This window comes from Drosophila teissieri, chromosome 2L (genome assembly GCF_016746235.2).
Source record: "Drosophila teissieri strain GT53w chromosome 2L, Prin_Dtei_1.1, whole genome shotgun sequence".
Classification (NCBI taxonomy): Eukaryota; Metazoa; Arthropoda; class Insecta; order Diptera; family Drosophilidae; genus Drosophila; species Drosophila teissieri.
In genome coordinates, this window is record NC_053029.1 from 18,651,751 (window position 1) to 18,675,060 (window position 23,310).

Here is a 23,310-nt window from a genome sequence, read left to right on the forward strand (position 1 = left end):
TGAAGCGAAACGGAATACGAAATAAATGAAAATCGAATCAAGTGAAATGAAATGAAATCAAATTTATGTACCATGCGCATGCGTGTGATGTTAGACAGAAATAATAGACTTTAGTTAGAAATTGCATTAGTTGAGTCGACTACAAATAGTACGAAATGAAAATAGTTATATATGGCGGTAACAAGTAGAGAGCTAGCGAGCGATATACAAATCTCCAACATAAGCGTTAATTTTGCATAATGAATTTTGGCGAATCGAATTTGGAATTTGGAATTTGGTATGACATCTGCGTGGAGTCCGCAGAGGGGTTAGTACTTTCTAGATCGGAGAAAGCAAAGCCAATTGATCGTAATCGTAATGGGGGAAATAATCAATGTTCGCAGGGCTCTCGCACAAACAATATACTGGCCAAGTGCTGGACTACGTTTGTGCTCAGATTGCGTGGACTAGGTCCAGAGATTGAGTTCGGTTTTGGTTTAAGTTTGGGTTAAGTTTCGGGATGGAGTGGTCATTCACCTAAAGGACTTCCGCGTGGCGCTCCGTAGTCCCGGGATGGGGATCGATCGACCGTCGGCAATTCCTGGAGACGCCGCACGCGACCCGGACTGCGCACACCAGAGCTAGTTACTGGATTATATTCGTCACGTGACATAATCCGCGGCTCATCCGCGGCATGCAATCACACACGGGGTGCAAGTGGAATGTGGTACGTGGAACCGGAGGTTGCAGTTGGAGTTGAACTGGGCTACCGGGTGCAACCTTAAATGCAACGTTGAACTTTGATTTCGGTTCTCTGGTTGGTATTGGCCTCTCGGTTGATATGCTCGGTTTTGATTGATTAATTGATTGATCTATTCGGCACTTTCTCTCTCTCTCTCTCTCTCTCTTTCTTGTGCGGCATCTGCAAGTGGAAGAATTGAGAAGAGAACGAAAAACATACACACAATAGTACAATGGCAGACAGCACAATCGAGACGCTCTCTCGTCATAAACAATATATTGCATTACGCATACGCCCCGTTGCACACTAAAAGCCAAGGCTTCCTTTGCTCTCCTTTGCATTTAAATTGGCTGTAGCTCAACTTGCATATCCTTAACCTTTTTACCTAAATCTCGGTCGGGAGCTGTCCCACTACCGGGCCAAAAGCGCATAAGCGAATACGATAAACAGACTTAACAGGACTCAAAGGACAAAACTGGCTGTGGTGAGGCGGGCGCATCCCGCCTAGCAATGCACTAGGGCCGCTCTATGTAAATTCGTGTTCTACGGCAACAAATCGCATGCAAATTGCCACTCGAGCGGTTGCCTCTCGGTTGCAGGAAGTCTCCAAGAAAAGCTGTCAGCCGGAGTTTATGCGGTTCATCTTAGAATTGGCATAGGCCTTTCTTTAATAAGACAGATGTGGCTGCTTCGGGCCAAAACATATTACTCAATTATAATGGAAAACAGGAAGACGGACCTAGTCAATGTTTCTTTTATCGCAAAGTATAGCAGTCCTGGGATTTCATTTTAAGTAAGAACGAAATGAAGGTACTAAAAACTTAAACTGATAACTTACGTGTTTAGTACTTTCAACCTATAATAATCAGAAAGGCTCCATTTTGATACCGATGGACTTAAATCATCGTTCTTACTGCTCTAATTTTTACACTTGGATGTCATGAATAGCGAGTTGCAATTAAGGCGTCCGCATAAACAATGCGGCCCAGTGATAAGACGCAGCGAAATGTTGAAGCTTCGGCTGCTGTGAATTATGTGAATGGGCCAAGAGTGCGGATATCAACGGCAGCAGCAGTACGACAGCTGCAGCGGCTCAAATGAGTGCTAAATGAATCAGCAAGCCGGAAGCCCATTCACACAGCCATGAGCCATGGGAAGGAAGCCTCCGTCTGATCCTGTGGATGTGGATGTGGATGCGCCTGTGCCTGCTCTATGTGTGCGGCAGAGAATGGGGACATAAAAAGATGGAGGAAGCGAGGCAGATGAGGTCAGGATATGGCAGACAGGCCATAAAATATCAGGCCCAGATTCGATTACATCGCCATGCCATTAGGGAGCCCCAGGCAGTGCACTTTGCTGGGCAAACATATCCAGATACTCGTATATACTGCCAGATTTATGTAGATGCGGAGAGGGAGACGGATTGCACTTCGAGCTGCATACTTGGGGGACCTGGAGCTGGAGCTGAAGCTGAAGCTGAAGCTGGAAGCCACTACGATTGTTGTCCGTCCGGAGGCCATCTTATCAAGCTATCTGCTCCGGGGGCCTCCACCCCAAAACAAACATGTTGAATAGGCCCGAAAAAAACGAGAGGCGTCCCCGGAGAAAGCCGGAGAGAGAACTCACCACACTGGAAGCAGTGCGCAAATGCGTGCCATCTCACCTCTTCCCTTTCCCTCCATTCTCCTATCTCCCTTCTCCGTTCTTCTTGCTGCTTTCTCCATTCGCTCCCGCTCACAACAATAGCGTCATCGTAAAACATTTGCCGTATTTTGTTGTTACCACTGCCCCAATATATGGATTGGCGGCGTTTTCTTTGCCCGCACACCCACACCCCCACGCACAGACACAAACACACACTGACTCAGACCACATGTAAAATAAGGTTGAAATTTGAAATCAATAAAAGTTATTCGGCTGATCTAAAATTAGAGCAGGCAACTCAAATAACAGCCGAAGGAAATAAATAATAAAGGCAAACACCGCATCATTGACACGCAAAGGAGGTGACTGGGCCGGACCCCAAAAAAACGGGGAACAAAAACTGACAAATCATGCGAGCATTCGAATGCGTCGAGCCTGCCCCGCAAGGCACCATCCACAGATCTAATTATAAGTTTCCAAATTGCTTGCCAATCTGCGAATGATTGATTGATTGAACGGGGCGTATGGGTAATGCATGGAAAACAGACTAAAATTACTCGCTAAACTAAGTTACTCGGCTACGTTCTAGGACTGCAACTAGGTCTAGGATAATCGGGGATCGTACTTAATATTCAGCTGGAAATATTCATCGGTGGAATAAAAGAAATCACAACAGATACGAAAAGGAGATATAGAAGTTACACAGAGAGAACAAAGGCAGGCACAAAAACAGATTACTCATAACTGATTACGGTTAAATTATGGCGGATGGCGGCTCCTGTTACACAAGGCATACGCACAAATCAGAAATCAATATCGCTTATGGTTCACATCACAAATTGAAGTTTTTGCTGTGTTTCTCTGGTTGTGTCTGCGTGTGTGTGTCTGTGTGTGTGTTACTTGGTGTCAGTGTGAGCGTGGGTGTCGTTACGTATACGTAATACGGTTAAATAGCTCACCCGCTTTGCTTAGGCGATGAATTTTGAATGATTTTCCTTAACGAACTGCTGGCGAATGAAAAACTGGCTAAGCTAGCTGCAGCTCCTGGTGCTCCTGCTCCTCCTTCTCCGGTTAATCCTCTTGCTGCTCCCCGACTTCCGCTTCCGGTTTTCAGAGCCCGCACACACTGACGCACTCGCGCTGCAACTACATGTGTGTGTGGGCGATTTGTTGCTCGTCCTTATGGCCGTTGCCAATGCAATGGTGTTGGTGACTGCGATTGCTATTGCGATTGTGATTGTGTTCGTGGTTGTTGTCAGGCGGCTCAATGGGCATTTCCGGTTCCGGTCGGCTTGCTGCTTGCTGCTTGCACTAATTTAGTTGATGACACTGGCTTAGTTAGTTTGTTGACTTTCGTGGCGTGCGCTCGCTGGCTAATTGCATTTTGTGTTTATGATTTAAACGGCTTTTGTTTTATGTACATGGCTGTGTGGAAGGATAATTAAACCGCGTGAGTTTGCAGCTAAACTAATTAAAGTCTTCATTCACTGAGAGGGTTTTTTGTGTTTCATTTATTTTTTCAAGTGGTTTGGTGGCTTCGTGCCCAACGAGGATATTTTTTACACTCGTTCCCGCTGACACACATTTGAGCCCCACACACACACACACACACAGCGATACGGAGAGATAGGGAGTTGAAGAGTGCTCCGCAAAATGGAGTGGAGAGTGTTCTACGCACGAGTTACGCTCACGAACAACGTAAGGCTCGACGTAACGAAAGGGGGTTGTGGGGCGGAGAGGTGAAGTGGCAGAGGGGGTTTGGAGCTGAGCGGGTGGTTTGTGTGGCTCAACATTATGCTGGCGCCCCACCTTCCGCCACTTCATTCGCTCGACTCTAGGCTCTGTTATACAGCTTATAGCTTTTCAAACTTAATGTCTCTTTGTAGGCGTATGCGTGTGTTGGTATGTGTGTGTGTGTGTGTGCGGTTTTGTGGGTGTGCGAATGCGAGTGTGTGTGTATAACTCGCATGGCTTATATGTAGGTTGAAGCAATTTATAATAATTTTTTTGCTTTCGCCCCAATCGATAGGCAGCGTTTAGTGGGGCAGATGACTCCTTTTGATTGACAGTGTGTGTTTGTATAGTACGAGTGTGTTACACACTGATACACACAAATGCACGTATATACGTATAAAGGGTGTGCGTTTAATGGTTTCTTGAGTTTGTCACACGACTTCGAGCGCTATAGGCGGCTTTTTGGACTGCTCGATTTGCTTTTGACTCGCTTTTTTCGCACTTTTTGCAGGAAATCACTTTTCTGTATCCAGGGAGCAGCCTCTAGCGCTATTGCTGCCACTCACGCACACTCACTCACTCGCACACATACACACACATTAACGGGGACTTTATGCATTTGATCGAAGCACTTTTCGCCAGTCAATGGAATTTTCTCGCGCTGTTCTTTCACTTTTCTCCGCTGCGAATGCAATTAAGTTGGACTTTTCTTGGCCTTATACATTTCTCGGCCAGATACATATACTGCGCGTGTGTGTGTGTATGTGTACGTGTGTATGTGCATGCGGGAGTGTATTGGTATTCGTGTCAGTGTACGCGTGTATGTGTATGTGTGTTCCTAACCCAAAAATGTATTGTGCGGCAGCTGAGGTGGCCCGTTTTCGGCAACGCCGTTGTCCAACTAACTACCCTCAAAGAACTGAGCGCCGCTCGTGCGAGCCAGTCGCTAATATAGTCGCCGATTCGCTGGCAAGTGGTGAGTTTTCCGACTTTTCCGTACTGCCACTCACCCCACTCTTCCCCTGGCCTAGGAATGGTGAGAGCGAGCTGGAGAGCGCGGGATTGCAATCAATGAATTTTCCTTTTGGCGCTCGCGCAGTTCAGCGAGTGCTGGCATCTCGAGCTGCCAGCTTAATGGATTCCGGAATTCCAATACCAAAATATAAAGCCAGCGCATTGCGTTACGCCAACCGAAAGTGGGTCTTACGTATTGCTCCACACTCCGCGTTGGCAATGCTGCGCGCCAACTATTTAAACCGCCCTCTTAGGTAGGCTATGGAATCGGTGATCTGAGAAACGGGTTTTAATATAATGCTGATAAAAATAGATTACGGATTCTCAAAGTTTTCACTTCCTTGGTGGGAAAAGTTTAGGTGATGTCATCATTCTTAAAATCCTTATTCTGAAATAAGAAACCGAATGTATTACATTCTAAACAGCTAATTGTATGGAACATTGAAGAGTGTAGTTTTGAAGAAACACTTTAGTAACAGTTTTGATCATAGGAACTTAAACACATTCTTGATTGTGGATGTTAACTTGTTATGTTTATTCTGGAATGTGGCTGTATGGTGGCGCGGAGCGTGTCTGTATAATACTATATATAATACTTAATAAACGCATTTCCTATGACATAGCCCAAGTCTTAGCGATCTGGTCCCGCCCCCTCTATTTACAGGTGAACTCCTCGTAGCTCTCGTCGCACTCGTCGCACTTGACCTCGCAGCACCAGCGGAACTGGCAGCGGCACTGCGTGGTCCGCCGAATGTGCTGCGTGTTGTGGCCACGCCCACAGCAGAGCAGGTCGCAGCTCTGGGGGCCGTGGCCGGTCCGCTGGCAGGTGCGGCCGGCGGTGCCCTGGCTGCCCGTCTGCAGACTCCGCTCGCAGTAGTTGGGCGACGCCTCCAGGTAGATGAGCTCCATGCGCTTCGGCCAATCGAGGACCGGTTTCTGGGCACGGGCGGTGCCGGCATGCTTCTTTCTGCCAGAAATAACGGGGAAAGGAACGTGTTAAATACTTATGAAAATATAGTGAAAATCGATACGAAAATGAAATATTTCTTGATACATATTTTCTTTGTATTTTCTAGAATATATTTTGCACTTGATTTACTTGGTTTTTTAAAATTATTCATGTAGAGCTTGATCGAAAATGAGTTAAAGTTAAACCACACCAAACTACACCCAACAAACATTTTTGATTTTTGAAAAGGACATAGTGTTATATTATTGTAATACAACATTATCTTTTATGAATACTGCAAATGAGTTCCTCTCCTAAAGGTTCATTTCTCACCTGCTTAATACTAATCTCAGTCCGCGTTTGCCTTTGACGGCTTGAACAGTTTTGGCTTTTTGATACTTCAGCATGAGCCTATCGCCGATCAGACGAAAGGGCGGCAGGCTCTTCCAGCAGGTCTTCATCACGCAGGAGCCACTGACGCCGTGGCACTTGCAGTCCGTGCGCAGCATCTTCTTGACCAGCTAAAAGGGGTTAATGTTGTTTATTAATTAATGGTATTTAACATATTAGAATTTATATTTATCATACGCACCGTTCTCCCTGCCCGGTTATTGTGCAGGTTCATCAGCGTGCGGGAGTCGCGCTCCAATTCGCGGGCATCCATGAATCTGCGCGCATACCGCATCCCGAAATCCACGTCCGCCGAACAGCCGCCCCACTTCCAGGGCTCGTCGGGCGTACCTCCGCCAGTGGGCGTGGCCTTGTGCCGCACATCACAGCCGCAGGTGGAGATGTTGCCGCGGGCACAGGCGGCGGTCACCGCGTACGCCGCTCCGGCACTTGCTATCGCATAGGTGTAGGCAGCCTCACGTGAAGCTGGAACAAAATGAGTGGTTAGAGTTTAGGTTATTACGACGAATATGATTTGATATATAAAACCAATAAGAAACTTTGTATTCATGTACAAATTATTAGGGAAACCTCCATAACTACATAGAATGATAGTTATAGGATCTGTGTGGAATACAGATATTGATAATTAATTGCCAGTCAATTGTTTCAGTTGAACGTAGATTCAGTAAGTTAATTTGAAGGAACAGAAGAAATAGCTACTGATGTTATGTTGTAATGTTTATATTGGGTCAGGAGCTTAGAAACTCTGAACTGAACTTATACTTGCAAGACAAACAAACCTTTCTGCAAATATAGGCTTCTTTTAGTTAGTTTGTTAATAATTAAGACTTTAAAGCAGTACAAAGTAGCTAAGGCGTATATTTATTTAAGAATCTATTGCCTATTACTTCTTAAAATGTCTTTATCACGCGAGCTTTAAATATAAATACTTTCTCATTTTACAAAAGTTTCTTGCAATGGAAGTCAGCTTAAGCTTGTATTGTCGACCGATTTTGCTTGAAACTGCACTCAATATGCACTCCGGATGGAGACTGTATGAAGGTGTTTGCATCGAAATGGGAATTGGGATGCAGATGCAGATGCAGATCCAAATGCAGATGCACTCACCTGTGGGTATGACATGGGCGAAGACGTTGCGCTGCCACACCTCCGAGCAGTTCCAGCGGTGGCCCCGGAACTGGTGCTGGCACTCCTGGGCGCCCAGTTGGTGGCCCTCGCCCAGGGCGATCAGGGCGTCGGGCATCTCGCGGCACATATTGCGCTGGCCCGGGGTCAGGCCGGGGATCCGGCCACAGAGCATGGCGGATGTAAAGCTGGACACTAATCTGACAAGAAGGCAAAACAAACAGAACCATAAATAACACGCTGTAGAGCCACAATAGGCAAATAAATAAATAAATAAACGACAAACGAACGCCGATCGCTCGATCGATCGATCCCAATCCAAATCGATCGTTCGATTGGCAATGGCTGCAAAGCTGAAAAGCTGAAAAGTCGTGCACAGCAAACGCCGCCGGCTCTTTTGGGCTGGCTGAATGCATTTCCATTTCGTTTGCCATTGGAGGGTTCAGTTTCTGCTCCGAGCTGTGAGCTCCAAGCGGCGAGCCGCAGCTCCAGATCTCAGCCAATCGAGTCGAGTCTGTCCAAGATTAATGCGCTGCAGTTGTCTGCCGCACAGGGACAAATTTTGTTGTAATTTATCAATCGAACTATATGGGTTTTGGTTGAAAATAAAATATGTTATGAAGAGTTTGTGAATATGGGATACTTAGTTACGTTTGGGTTTTTGAACTTCAAAACAGCTTGTCTTTATTCCCAGGAGTTGCAAAAATTGTGTAAGTATACGAACAATTAGAGCTAATCCTTACAGAAATTTAAATGTTTGAACCTAGAAATATTATCAAAATTGGCAATAAAGTCTGATTTAAAGTCTATTTAAAACTTAAACGATTTGTATTCTCTATTATAACTGATTAAAATTGTTTAGAAGATATTTATGTATGACTCCTAGTTTTTTCTATATATACCTTGTGTCCCTAATTCTTTTAATATCAATGTGCTCTGCCTACCTATACCAGTAGTTCTTTTCTTCCTGTGCATCTATGGCAGGTGGCTGTGGGCTTGGGCGTTGTACTGTCAGCTTTAGTCAAATCCCAGCCGCCAGCTGTATTATTAGCCATAATTGCACGGAGATGCAGATGGAGATGCAGATGGAGTTGGAGATGGAGAAGCATGGCCATCCGTCGTGACTCGCTGGAGTGTCTAATCAAGTCGCGTTTACTTGAGCTTCAGCTTCAGCTCCACTTGAGTTGTCGGGTTAAATGGCGGAATTAATGCTCGCAGTCAAAAATGGCAAATGGGATTAATGAGTTTTGACAATGAGTTGCAAATTGCCAATTTCAGATATTTCTCTCCCTCAATCGCGCTGCACTGCCTCCCACCTGCCGCCCACCTACCTCCCACTTGCCACCCACTCCCGAGACGTGTCGGCTGTCTAACCTGTCGACTCGCGGCTGCCAAACCAATCAGCATCAAACAGCTGCGGCAATAATCATGCGATCGATCGATCCCCTGCTCGCCTTTTGGCCATGGACCGGGTTACAGCCAGGAAAAGCCAGAGAAACACATCCCGGGGCCAAACAACTGGCGCACGGGTGGGCAACCCCGATATTAAAATCCAAATGCAACGTAAGCGTAAACTCCGATTGCCAGCCACATGGTTACACCGAAACATATGTATATCCATTGCTTGTGATTAGATATTGTTGAAAGCAACAAGGGCTTCTAATACTATAAAGCCAGTGTGGGTAGGAAAAACAGAGGTTTTAACTAAGAAATTTGGCACCTAATAATGTCATTTTGGTTTTAAAGGTAGCCTGAATACTGAAACGTACTTTCTTGCAATAAATAACGAAAAAGACTCCAATTTATCCAGAAATTTAAGATTGAAAACCATTTTCTGGCAGCCCTAATGGGAATTTTGTAGAGATCTTTATGCAATATGTCAAAAACCTAGACATGTGCACTTGGCATTTCGATTCCAGATATATATTCGGTTATATATTATTCTAAAAGTCCAAAACCGAGTATGTATTTTTTTACGTGTCCACAAATGTAAATGGCTTTCGATACCTGCCACTCGAGTGTCTCCACTCCAGCTCCAACTCAGCTCCAAGTGGAGCTGGAGCTCCAGCTTACGAGGCACTCTTAAACGCAGCAATTAAATCAATTTACAGAAATTACACATTTTACCAACCGCAGAGGAGCACGAAGACATGAGCTCAAACCCTCGGCAAAACGTCGATGGTCGAACGCTGATTTCTGATATGGGATCGCCTTTGTTGTTGCAGTTTTGTCGAACACGCTGTTAACATGGCTCAAACTGGAGTCGAGCGTCGGCGATCGACGGCGAAATTGGTGGTAAAACTAATAATTAGGCCCGTTTAACAGGGCCGAAAGGAAGGCACCGCAGACCTTCAGCCAACTCTGTGGCCAAAGCTGGCCCGAAATACGCGATCGATCTGTCAGCGCATCCGCTTGGCCAGTCAGTCATCCAATCAGTCAGCCAGTCAGCCAGTCAGTCAGTCAGTCAATAGCTTTTACGTGCGTTCGCCCAGCGTGACCGTCAAGCCCCCCGCACCACGATACACATGGTGGAGGGTATACAGTACTCCAAAAGCAGCCGGCAATCAAGGCGGCCATCTCCAGCTCCTCGCAACCCTTTTGTTTTTAGCTGCTTTATTTAATTTGTCGCTTGGCCCGCCCGTCTGCTGTTTGCCTGTTGCATGTCAACGCCGACAATTTCATCATCATCATCGCCATTACCAGAACAGATTTCAGTTCCAGACCTATGCACAGCGAGAAAACTATGCGCACTCCACGACTTTACACTAATAGTTTCTATAGAGATTCAACTATCTGCTTTGAATGCTCAACCGGTAAATTATTGTTAATCATTTTGGGTATCAAGCATTCATAAGATACAAATTGAGATCACATGCAAGCTATGACTCAAATGGCTTACAAATACCTCGATTAACCTGAATATATGCGGCGTATTGTGTAACTAGGCGGCAATTTATTAAAAGATTATTAACTTTCCAGTTAACTACAAAACTGTAGTTATACATTGTTTGAGAACAGATCGGACTTCTCATCCATTAGCTTTTTCGGGACATCGTATTCCACTAGTTTCTTTCTGTGTGAGCCCTATCCCAATCCACTTCATGATCTTCAGGCCCTCGAGGAGTCCGAGTCACGTGTGCTTGATTTGCGCTTTGTTTGGAGTACCCCTTTATTGTCGCAGTCCTTGGACTGCTTTACTTCTTCATTTATCTCTGGTTCTGTATCGCAGTTCTCAGTCGCTCCACGACCCTTTATGCTGCGTAAGAGCAAGGACCTGCCATGAACTTGATACCACTTCCGCCTCCGCCTCCGCCTTCGCCTCCGCCATGCACCATCTCCCCGCCACAAGCCTCTTGCAGCGAATCCCAAATAGAGCTGGCATTTACAAAATACCAAACTAGTTCCATTGACAGTCTTATGGCTTCTGCTGTCCGACAAATTGGTGATTCCTCAGGCACTAACTTGCACAAAAATATTTGCCATATTTGCCACGACGACGTGGACTCATTAAAAATGGATTAAGCCTGGTGCATAATTCAGCGGCAGCTGAAGCGCAGCCACTTATGAGTTGGCCGCAAGCAGCATAAATGGCCAATAGCAAGCTCCAAGGCAACAGCAACAGCAACAGCAGCAGCGGCAGCAGCAGCAAGGAAAACTAAAAACCCAGAAACGCTAACTTAATGCGCACTTCGGAGCCTCATAAAAATATGGCTTTAATATTTTCACGCGCAGGCGTAGCAGTCTGCTCCCCACTGCAGCAACCGGTGATCCCCGATAGCCCCAATGCCCCGGATGTATCCCCGGACTTGAGGCTAGGGCCCTGTCATAATTGTGCGAATCTAGTCGGCCAAATAGTTTCGACCCACCGCTGCGCAGGCGGCTGTTGTTTGGGCCTGGCTGTCCATGGAAACGCGGCTCTTGACCAGTAGCGCCTCCAATAGCAGGCAGATATATATGGCCGGCGCTCCGTCTGGTAATTACATGCCTTGCTGACATGTTCATGGCCCTCCTCGGACTCTTTTACTACTCCTCCCCCTCCTCCTCCTCATCCTCCTGCGCCAAAACAGGCACACAGCCCAAGTTGGAACAAGAGGCAAGCGCCAATTGGAGGCGGAAGCAACAAAGGCGCCTTAATCCGGCCAAAACAATGCGTTGGTCCAGGGAAAAAATGTTCACTGGGCTCCCTCGATCCCTCAAACCCTCAATCCCTCCATCCATCCATTCCTCCATCCCCCCGTCCCTCGGTTTTCGGGGCATTTGAAAGTTTTGTGCGCGCTGATAAAACAGCTTTGCTCTACAGCTGCATGTAAAGTGGGCGGGGCCGGGAAGGAGTGGTCGGCGGTGGGAGCGGACAAACCGAAAACCCATAAAGGCTGTTCAACATGCCATCAATAAAACACAAATATTCCAAAGCCGGCAGGGAGGAGCTGGTCGGAGGCAGCAAGGAGCAGTGGAGCGGAGCTGGGCGAACCATGGTCATGGCCAAGAAAAATGTCGCTGCCACGCTCAGCCAAACGGCCGGCAACAATTGCTGGCCATCCTGGCCACAAAAAAGACGACGTAATTGACCAGAGAAAGACATATGTACGGCACTGGGAGAAAAGGTACGAGTACGTGCAGGTTGGAAAAGTGCCAACATTGAAAGGAGATTCTTAGATACGAAGTAGTTATGCTTTAAGCATAGTTCAAATCATTCCAAATTCTAATGGGCATAAAACTTTAGCATGGTAGGTAATTATATCGGTGCACTTTTAAACAATTTGGAAGATTATTCCCACTCCCTTTCGCTTAGTGTGCGCATGCCGCGTCCATGTAACAGGTAAAAGCCAAAACGGATCGTTCGTCATGGACAATTGGCAGAGACCAAGTGGTCGAATGGCCACTCAGGCAGTTAGCCAGTCGGCCAACCACTCCCGCCCTTGCCATCCCATTCCCTCTCATTCCGTCCAATCCCATTCCAGCCCATTCCAGCCCATTCCATCCCATCACGCCCTGGCAAACAGATCAACGCAGATAGTTTTGTTTGGGCTTTGAGGTTTGCAGTCGATCACTCATCCATAGCCGCAGAAAAATGGTAAGAGCAAAATGCGGCAACAATGCCAGCCGACCAGTGACCAGGCACAGATTCCTCGACCACCGCGCCGACGGCTCCCGCACAGAGACTCAGTTCTGCAGGTTGGCCTGGGAAACGTGGAAACCTGGCAACCTGGCAACCTGGCAGCCTGGTAACTTGCAACTGGCAACAGGCAAGAGTTTATGCCATTTTGGGCTTGTAAATGCAGCCACAACTGGCGCAGAGTGATCTTGATCGCAATTTGAGCGTTTGTCTGCACGTTCATGCGTTCCAATTGTCCATGTAAGAGCACGAGTACGAGTACGAGTACGAGAACGAGATGTATCTGGAGGATGCAGCTGGTTTCCTGCCTTGAAATTGCAGTAACCTCAATTACACGAGCTAAGCATTTCTGGGTTAAGACCCTTTGAAGGTTTCTGTGTTCTTTTCGGTGAAGTTCAGGTTCTGTTCGGCGAAGCTCTGCCCACAAGACCAGCCCACTGACAAGAAGGGAATGAAAGCCAGAAGAGGAGCTAGATTGGGCAATCGGAAGTGTATATGCCCTTGCGGGCACAAATAACTTCTGTCTTAATTGGATGGAAATTTTATATGTATATTAATATTTACGTCGAAGTCCAAAACAATAATTTAAAATACTCATTTATACGAAACAAAACTGACCAAGTGATCATATGGACCTACATCATTTACGGTGTTTGAGATCACGGATCCTCTCCAAACATTTCTCCAAAATCAAAATACCTTCCTCGAGGGTATAAAACACAGAAAGTGGTGGGGGGAACACAGCGCATATCTTTGAGATACACTCAACTTATTGCAACTGCAACTGCATCAAGGCAATTAGATAGCAGTTGAAACACACACAAACACACAAAGACAGAGAGGCAGAGGCACGTTGATGAGTTTATGGCAAAAATTGATTTCCAGTTGTCGCAGCCCCGCCTACCGCCCCAATCCGATTTTAGACGCGGCTCTTAGCTGCTCCTCGCTACAAATGAGAGACCGCTGTCTTTCTGTCAGTTTTGTGCTTTACTTGCTGCCTGCCATTTAATTGCCAATTTTAATGAGATTTTTTCCAGCGTTTTCCAGCGCTCCCAGCGCTGCGCCCCCCGTAACTTTCGATCGGCCAACAACTATATAGAACGAGGCGTTTACTGTTTGGGCGTTCGATAAGGATTTAACATACATCGCGCCGTGGCTTCGCAGATAAAATTAGCGATCGTGTCCGGCGATGTGCGCGATATGGCGAAAGGTAACGAAAGAGTTGTCAACTCGTGCAGATCTGTCAGCGATAAACGGAAAAGCCGCAGGAAATCCAAAGAAAAGCGAATGAAAAACCCAACCCAACGCCGCCTGGGGATCATAGCGTGGCATAACTGTTCGACCGTTAAAGTTAATGGGCATTCCGTTTATGGGGCTATACTATACTATACCTTATTTCCATAATCCAGAGTATGTAGATTAAGAGCTTGTTATGTATTTTCCACATGACGATGCAAATCCGAGGCACACAACACGAATTCGAGCCCAGCAGCTGGCACTATTATCATCATATTCTATTCGCACTAAAAGTCTCAATACTCAATGCATTTGAGGCTTAATTTCCCTTCCTTTCTGGTTTCTGCTGAGCTTAGCAGGCTCCGATTTCCACAGTTCCACAATACTACAGTCCACAATTCCGCAGGGCCTGTGTTTTTACCCATAAAACGCCGCCATAGGAGCCGAGAATCAAACTATTGGAAGTAAACCGAACGATCGGCTCTGTTGTTATTAATGAACCGAAAACGCAGACGGCAGCATTCAATACTTCTGCGAATATGACCAAATCCAAATCCAAATTCAAACCCAAAACCAAAACCGACGTTCGAATACCGAAATACAATATACGGAATATACGAAATACACGCGAGCTTTTGTCCATTTGTTCGTATGCTAATTAACACCTTCTTCTGCTCCAGCCAACGGCGTTTCAATTAAGTCATCGCGAGATCGGATCACCAAACAGTTTTCGGGCAACGCGTGCGTTTCATTCATGCAAATCTCCGACCTGGCCCGACTTGGCCATAACTCAGAGCCGAAACTGCCATCAGCGGCAACATCATCCATCAGTGGATATCAGGGGGCGGGGCTGTCCACCAGTCCAGCGGTCCAGCGGTCCCTCGCCGACTACACGATTTTTTAATTTATGATAAAGCGCCTCCGACTGTCACAACGGAATTGCGGCAATAACCATAAACGGCTCAGCAGGTGAAAACTACCAAAAAAGAAAAGCACAAGAAGTGCCGAATGCCGCGAAGATCCCAAATCTTGGGATCGTGTAGCGCTTAGACGTCCCGGGTGCGGAGATTAACATAAATGCAGCTCATTAGTGACGCAATTAAAGAGCCGAGCCGCCAATCGGAGTGGTCCAGGAGCCCCGAGATGGATGTGGATCGTTCCGACTTTTTCGAGTGGAGGTACGAGTGATCGCTCGACCGACGGGTGCGAGTGTCGTATAAGAACTGAGCGGACTCCGCATTCAAAAACTATCAACACACGACCTCACTCACTTGGCCAACAAGTTGCAGTTCGATGAGGTTCAAGTGGTTAAAAGGTTTTTCGGATGCCGTCCTCAGCTGAACCCGTTTCCGAAAATCCGTTTAACCTCATGTAATTGAAGGTTTTCAAAAATATTTAAAGAATGCATAGTATTTAATCTAATCCCAATTTGTAATCAAAGTCTCTCTTCTTCAAACAGTTCAGAATATATTAGCAATACAAAGCGAATTTTGTATTTCAAATGATTCTTGCAGAAATAAGATTCGTAAGTTAAAATATCGAGTTTGTTGATTTTTATGATTAGGTTCAATCTTCTAAATATAATAGGTTTCTTGATCTCGAAGTTCATACGGACAGAGGGAGTGATAGACGCTGGTTAGTCAGCTCGCCTCGGTTAGTGATGCTGATCATACTACTACTACTCAGGTTTTCAACGAATCTAGTTTACCACTTACTCTACGAGCAATGGCAAATTGGGCAAACTTTAAGGATGGCTATATCTGATCTATATAATTTGTAAAGCTGTTTTAAAAGAATTCACCCTTGTATTTCTAGACGAGATCTCAAATTTCCTAGGCTAAAGCTGCAACAGACAAATACAATTTTGAACGAAGCTGACAAACTTATGAAAGCCGTCTGCGCGATTAGGTATAAAAACATTCAACTTAATAAAATTAATTTGAGTTCGAACAGGACCATCGAACTACAACTCAAGCCGCGACACAGGTATGAACCAAACTCAGTTCGCTACGAACAGGTTCGTCCAGCATGTTGGAGCCCTGTGCGATGAAGCTGGATGCAACAGGCCGTATTTTAAGTGAATCTCCAACGATGGCTAATAAGCGATCCTGCACGTGACTCGGGCTTTTGGCTGAATGATAATGACGCAGACCTCAATTTGATGGTCTGGCCTTTTTTGGGGGGAGCAACTTTCATCGGCAATCAAATCAATTATGTGGGTAAAAGTCGTGTTTCCTTGGCCGCAGAATTTTTAGAGTGCCTAAATGCTGCGGCTCCTCTTCGGAAAGTGATCGGATCTTCATGGTCCCATGGGTGCTTTTGGTGATTTGTCAGCGTGTCGAACAAAACACAAATCATGTTCATCAAAGTGTGGCTGGAAATGTGTGTTTTGTGGCGTTTTTTGTGCCAAATTTATAACTAGTTGTGCTGACTCCAGCTTCAGATGCGATTGCTGCAGTTTGCAGTTTGCAGTTTTACAAATTGTTTTTGAACATTTGTTCAAAGTGATTTATTGTCGGTTATTTACAGTCCGCCTCTTGGCTAGCTGGCAAAACTGTTCATTTTTTATTTTCCACGCGCCTCGGCTTCTTCACTTTGGCAGTGAATACTGCGGCACACGGTAGCCGCGTGGCCTAAAGGAGGGAGGAGTGGCTAAAACCTTTGGCCAGCATCTAATGCATTTCTTGGATACGAGTGTCGCCTTAATTGATATGTCATTTATGCTAATTCCTGGCCAGAGAGCATAGGAATTCGCTATCTTGACGGGCTACAAGATGTGTTTAGTGCATTTGGAGTCGAGTAACACTCGTCGGCAGACTATTAAATGCAATTAAGTTAATTTAAACAGTTTTGTGGAAAGCGCTGACAGCTAACGCTAACAATAAACAGGTGCCCGCGGTTCAGGCTCGAAAACAATTGAACATCCATTGTTGTTTACTCGTTTTACTTGGTTTTAGCCACACTTAGGTCTGACTCACTGGGATGATGTGCTGCTAGTCCCAATAATGGTTGACGTCAATTATCGGAAGTTGCACTCGTCTCCGGCTGCCTTAAGTACCCGTACTTCAATCGCAGCTTAGTTTAGCCTGACCCAGATTGCAGACGGAGTTGCTGGCTCAAGTACTTATACTACACATTCTTGATTGTGTGCCGAGACTTTTAAATTCCAGATAATTGTTTTATGGCCCCTCAAAAGTATCTTTATGGCAGCGAATCGATTGTTGATTAGCCGCAGCAGCGTGAAAATGTCGCTGGCAACATTGTATTACCAATTTCGAGGATTGTGGGGTTTTCAGCGTGAGCGGAGGTTCAAATCATGCATTGTTTTAATCTAGCTGTGAATTGCATTTGAGTTGCTAAACCTGCATAATAACATTAAAACAATCTTTTTATATTTTAAAGCTGTTTCTAAGGCCTACTCGAACATCTTCCCTAATGACAACATCTCTCTTTGTATAAATAAATTATTATAGCCACTATAAACACTATTATGTTTTTTAAAATCTACGCAGACTTCTATCAACTCGTTTCATTGAACAACTTTTTTTAGTTTTATTTAAAACTCCAAGTTTTTTGTTGAAGTCTTTCGATTTATCTTTGACGTCTTACCGGGGAGTAAACTAATTTTAGTTTGGTTTGTCTCAATGGTAACAATTAAATTGGGTAGAAAGTTCACATATAAGCCTTTTGTTTATGCTTCAGCATTTTTAATGATGTAAATATTTTACATTTAAGTAGACTAACCCAATTACTTGCCATAAAACTAGGAGCTAAAAAACCCATTCTACATTTTATTGGATACCTTTGGCCTTTTCAATGAATTGAAGCCGGCTTACGCCACTCCAGTGGCAGCGTCAGTCAATGACCATAAAATAATGTATAAAATACACAAAAACAAAGCACCGCCATGAAACAATCGAGAATGGCCCGAAAATTCCAGCTAAACAACAACTTTACCAAAAACCGAAATACAATAAAAATGCGGAGCGTGGAGGAGAATTGCTTTCGGTGTTTATTGTTGCGGCTGGAAAGCGCTAGCCGAGGGCAACGCATGGTTTCACATTACACCCAGCTTCCGCTGACAGACCGAATGTCAAGCAGCCAAACAACCAAAGAGCCAGGCAACCAAAGCAACCTAGCGAAGTAGCAACCAGTGAAGCGATCCGTCCTCCGAGGAGCGAGAAAATCGCATTCGGAAAATGATTTTTTGGACTTAACTACGATTGCCCATAAACAAGTGTAAATTGAGCTGGAAAAGCGGAAAACGCAACCAACGCAGCATCCGATTTCAGGCAGTGGCAAAAGGTCGAGAGCCGAGAGCAGGCCGATTTATTAACAAGACACTGCGAACGCCTTGGCATTTTGCATTGTGCTCGTAATTACGAAACAACGCAGCCAGCAGATACAGATGTATCTACGCCCCATTAGCTCATCCTCACCCCCGCCACGCAGCAAGTGTTAATTGAGCTGAGCCAGAAAAAACGAGAAGGTGCAAAAGGAAAACTGGGGAAAAAAGGAAAAGGAAATGCGCGCTGACCCAAGCAGCTGGAGGTTTCCTTTTTTCTTTGTTACCTGCAGATACTTTCTCGGACCGATAGGGTTAGCGTTAAGGACAATTCATTGATAATGACTGGCGCCAGCTGGTTGGCGGCTCACTTAGACAAATTGATTACTAATTGGTTTGTCAGGACGCAAGAAGAGAGGAAGATAACCCAGGAACTGCACAGGGACCAGTTAAAGTGTTGAATTAAACTTTATTGGATGTAATTACAATTTTACAGAAACTGGAAAGTTGTTTTACAATATATATATATATATATTTATATATATAACTCTATGTTTCGTATGTGGTTGGGGTGTATCAGTGTCTGTGTCTGTACATATACATTTAATACGTTGATTTGTTAAACATTCTTTAGTTTTCCGATATATGTGTATAGTTCATGCTAAGTATCCCATACAAGTAAGGTATAATATTTAAAAAGATTACTCTCTAGGTATATTTCGCTTAAAAGTTTAGTTAACAGTTTCATATCCGTTCCTATTTGCTGGTCTACTAAGCTGAAAGTCGGAAACAAACAGTTTAAGTAGCTGAATTTGGATTTCTTGGGACAAAGTTGGATGGTAGGTTAGTTATTTAGTTGAAGTTGAAGAAGAATGCTTGTTCCGTACATGCGCCGCACTTAAAAGTTCTATTAGGACGAAGATAGGTATAAATTATCTAACAGATATGTGAGTACCGAATATCCAATTACATTAGTTATAATAGTTTTCCTATTGTATAGTTTCGTTAGATATCAACAATTTTGGTGTCGCATTAGATTTAGTTCAGTTGAAGAAAAGAGTACAAACAAAACTAGGTTGGGGGAATTGCCCTACGTTCGCAGACACCCACTTCGATATAGATACATAGTCTGTTGTAAGTATTTTTAATTGTTTGTTAGATTTAAGATTAGTTTTAGTGCCAATTGGCTTAAGGTACTTAAGTTTTCTTTGCCTTTTGGCCTCCCTCTATCTAAAAAGACTTCATTCCATTAAAACACACTCAGGTTGCTACTTTGAGGTTTGTAAATTGTGTGTCTGTGTGTGTTCTTTTTGTGAGCCAGAGCGTGTCTTGTGTGTATCTTGTGTAGTATGTGCAAATATTGCAATTAATTGGATGTAGTATTCAGCTTAGACATGTAGTCTAACACCCTGCCTAAACAGTTAACAAAATTGATTGCAATTCTTAAGTCAGTTGAGTAGTGAAATCGTATTTAGTCTTCATTTCGAATCAGTTGATCAGATTTAAACATAGTTTAGTTAGAGCAAAATGCAATCAAAGTTTCGTATTCGTAGAGTAATAATAGTGCGAATTAAGTATAATAGTTCGTAGTTTAATAGTTAACAATGTGATAGATCTAAATCCCATCCATACTCAACAGCTGCGCATTTGGTTGTGACAAACATTCGTCGAGTAAAAGTTAACTTACAGCCCACTTGCACATCGCAATGCGCAGATTTTACACTCTCGCACTTAAAGTTGCTTTATTTGCACTTGGGTTTTTGTGAGTTTGATTTCTTGGTTTTTATTTCATGTTGTTCGGGACTGCTAGAGGTAAGTGTGTCCGTTCCTACGTACAGGACTTGGTTTTGGAGCTGGTTTATTTACACCTATCGCCCATCATTTGCCAGTGTTTATTAACTTGAACTAGAACGATCCTTTAAAAATGGTTTCTTAAGTTTTCGAATCAGTATCGGCTCTTTCTATATTATATATGATGTATATTTGTAAGTATATATGTTCTTGTTGGTATGTTATGAAAGCTAACAATGTGGACGGACAAAAATAATTTACAAAAATTCATTTATTGTTACATTTAGTTTAAAAACTTTTCTCTCTTGCTTCATTTTGTGTTTTGGCTGTGTCTTCAAGCAGTTAAGATTGACTGGCGCGATCAATCGGTTAATGGGTTTGCAGCAGCAAAAGTCGGAAATTCCATGTATCAATACTTTTATCAGTTTTCTGGCTGACTGCACTTTGATTTGGATGTGTGCCCACGCAACACTTTAACCATTCGTGTGATTTAAACTATTATTAGCTATGCTTAGTCTGTATAGTCAGATAAGTTAAGACTTAGTAGAATTAAGTACTTTCGTATTAGAAATTAGAATAGGGTTTTCTTTCTTTGAAATATGATAAATCGGTATCTGCTGCGCTGTCCACACGAATTCGATTTTAGAAATCAACAACAACTTTGGACTTTCAGTGGAGTCTTATTATTAAACCTAAGGAGCAGTTAGCATCTAGTTAGTATCGAGGATTAATGTTTTAGGTTTTCGTTCTTTATGTATTTTGCTTTAAAGACAAGCTTAGCCGCATCGCAGAGCTTGGTAGTACGTTAAAATAGACTAGAATTTAGTTAGTTAGGCAATATCTATATACAAATGTAACTATATAGATGCATACACATGCGTAATATTGGTTTAAATTGTATGTATATAATATGTATGTATATAGCAGGCTACTTTTTTTTTACTACAATTGGAGTTAAAAAGTTGTTAAAGGCTTCAGTAATAAGTTCTTTCGAGTTGACAAATGGAAAAATTGCGTTATCATCTTCTCCCTGGAGTCCGATCTTCAGTTAAGTTTAGGTTTAAGTAATACCTTAAAAGACCTCTTGCCTAAGCTACATTCACTTCGAAAACAATGTGTGATTCTTAAAATTCGTTAGGCAAAATAATTAAAGTGCAGGTATTTGCTACTAATTTAGATCTTTTGTTGTCTGTGTAAAAGAGAGTTTGAAACAAAGTTTCACTACAGAGGTGCTTGGGATTATTTTTCCTAATTGGAGCAAATACGAAAGTAGAAAGTTTCACTCGGTTGTTAAAGCTATTCATAAATTCTTATGGAACCGTGCAGCTTGTTCCTATGTTAAAAGTTCACTCAGTTCACCCTCACTGATTGGATTGTATTTGGTGTAGATTGTTGCTGTTGCTTGCATTGGTGTTGCCACTGCTTGGCGCAGAAATGCTATCAAAAAAGTGGCATTAGTTTGGGCTCATTAAGTAAAATTTAAGATCAGTTGGCTTACCTATTTTCGTGGCACACCAACATTTCCTGCTGCCCTTGAAACTGCAAGTTTTGAAGGTATTCCGCCCTGCGTTGGTGCACAAGCTTCTCTTTTTCGGCTCGCTCTTTCTGTAGTCTGTTGAGAAAAAAAATGTATTAAAATCAAAAAAAAAGAAAAAGCTAAATAACAATATTTATAATTTGTTACCAAATCACTAAAAGAATTCAAAGCTACAAACAAACCAAAAGTATACACACGGCCTTACCACAGTCTCCAAATTGCCATCCCAAATGCTTGCGTGCAATAACATCACCCATGAGTTAGCTTAGTATTCAATTAATTCTAATTAGTCGGCCCAATTAGTCGTACTTACTTGATGCGTGATTGTCTCATAAACTGTTGAATTTTCCTGGCAGCTTGATTTTGAGTAGACTGCGAATAGGTTCGCCTGAGAAATTTGTTTTAATTTAATATGTGCATATTTTAAAAGACTATTTAGTTCTCTAACTCACTTTAAGGGACCCGAGGGGCTGGTTTCCTTAGGTGTGCTGGGCTGGGAGCCCATATCGTGAAGCTGCTGCTGATCCTGTTTGTAGTGATCGTAAAAGCTGGACAGGCACTGGGAATTGCTGCTCACACTTCCATGATCACTGGAGCTGCTCAAGCACAAGCCGCTCTTCTTGAATCGCTTGTTGCGTCTGTAGGAGCGGTAGCCATGTTGAATCACCAGGGCGGCGTTTGTCATCTGCCTGTAGTAGGCGTACTGCTTGTACCGCCTGTAGTAGTTTTGGATTACTGTGGCAGCGCTCCGTTCCTTGTTCTGCTCCTCGAGCTTCTGTCGACCCTTGTACGAGCGATACGCCTTCTGAATGCACTTGGCTGCCTCATAGAGCTCTCGCTGCTCCGTGTCTGTTAGGGTAAGCTTGGAGAAATCCGTCTCAAAAGGATAGGACGAGATACTGGAGGCGTGCAGAAACTCGGTCAGCTGTTTGGTGGATGGCGGGGGACTGGGCGAACTGACTGAGGGATCGGTTCCCAAAATAGAGTAACTGGCTGGAGACTGCAGCGGTCCCGAGCTGGCGGGACTCAAACTGGAGCAGGGCGTGCTGACGTCGTGATAGCGGTAGCTATGGTCATGGAAATCGAAGCTGAAGTCGCTGTCGAAATGTGTGTTGGGCAGCGAATCGAGCAGGGGATCCATAAAGCTGTCCGTCAGCGCAGAAGATTCTGAAGTGAGGGGTTCTGTCAAGGGACTGCCCAGCACCATCATTTCATCGGCTTCGTTCTAAGGGAAATAATCACATTAGAACCACTTCCAACAAAGCAGTAGCGGTAATAGTAGCTCACTTTGATCCGTTCTGGCATGGCTGCTATTATGTGTTCAGCTAATGTTAGAACTTTGGCATCGGAGTCCCCTGAAAGTACACCAAACTCATTACAAAATTATTTCCAAACAAATCGCTCATACAAATACATGGCAAACGAGTCTACATAATTGAGTTGGACACTTTCATGTACACATATACAGTATCGAATATTTTCTTTGTTATTTTAAGCTCGATTAGCCAAGAGATCTAATGGAGCTTAAATTGACAAAGCTACGTCTATGACTCTCCAAATTGATCACGATAATCAAAGTCGCTGAACACGGCTAATTATTATTTGTATTATACACCGACAAGCAATGATTTTTGTGTTTAGGGTGATTAGCTAGCTATTTACATACACCTCGGATTTATATTTACAACGATCAATTCGTGGTTAATTAGGCGGCGAGTGTTTGTTAGTTTAAAATTAGTAGTAA

At 44.0% G+C, this 23,310-nt stretch overlaps 3 protein-coding genes across 13 annotated transcripts in view; all 3 read right to left on the reverse strand.

Annotated features, from left to right (window-relative positions):
* Positions 1 to 827, reverse strand: part of LOC122622921 (myosin-9) — a 34,163-nt gene extending 33,336 nt beyond the window's left edge. For 4 of the 5 annotated variants that reach the window (XM_043801691.1, XM_043801707.1, XM_043801681.1 and 1 more), the window contains exon 1: positions 517 to 825. Coding sequence is in view for 1 of the 5 variants with exons in the window: in XM_043801723.1 (XP_043657658.1) it covers positions 517 to 652 (136 nt within the window). In the remaining 4 variants the exon portion in view is untranslated. Of the gene's footprint in view, positions 1 to 516 lie in introns of all 5 variants that reach the window. The other variant, XM_043801723.1, reaches the window with a different exon arrangement.
* A 4,821-nt stretch (positions 828 to 5,648) lies between these two features.
* On the reverse strand, positions 5,649 to 15,159 carry LOC122622933 (protein Wnt-2). Of its 2 annotated transcripts, none has more exons than XM_043801746.1 (5): positions 14,109 to 15,159; positions 7,584 to 7,796; positions 6,655 to 6,938; positions 6,396 to 6,583; positions 5,649 to 6,080 (listed from the first exon to the last, which is right to left on the reverse strand). In XM_043801746.1, exons 2-5 carry the CDS (start codon positions 7,774 to 7,776, stop codon positions 5,768 to 5,770), a joined length of 978 nt encoding a protein of 325 aa, XP_043657681.1. In that variant the 5' UTR covers positions 7,777 to 7,796; positions 14,109 to 15,159; the 3' UTR covers positions 5,649 to 5,767. The 2 variants fall into 2 exon arrangements, with proteins under 2 accessions (XP_043657681.1, XP_043657673.1); XM_043801738.1 differs by having other exon boundaries at positions 7,584 to 7,801.
* Positions 15,160 to 18,767: 3,608 nt separating this feature from the next.
* The window catches only part of LOC122622911, a 34,942-nt gene continuing 30,399 nt past the window's right edge, over positions 18,768 to 23,310 (reverse strand). For 3 of the 6 annotated variants that reach the window (XM_043801647.1, XM_043801625.1, XM_043801636.1), the window contains 5 exons: positions 22,854 to 22,921; positions 22,019 to 22,791; positions 21,880 to 21,954; positions 21,528 to 21,641; positions 18,769 to 21,466 (listed from right to left, as the gene is read on the reverse strand). In XM_043801647.1, coding sequence (XP_043657582.1) covers positions 21,391 to 21,466; positions 21,528 to 21,641; positions 21,880 to 21,954; positions 22,019 to 22,791; positions 22,854 to 22,921 — 1,106 coding nt within the window. In that variant the 3' untranslated portion in view covers positions 18,769 to 21,390. Of the gene's footprint in view, positions 21,467 to 21,527; positions 21,642 to 21,879; positions 21,955 to 22,018; positions 22,792 to 22,853; positions 22,922 to 23,310 lie in introns of all 6 variants that reach the window. The other 3 variants (XM_043801666.1, XM_043801658.1, XM_043801617.1) reach the window with 2 other exon arrangements.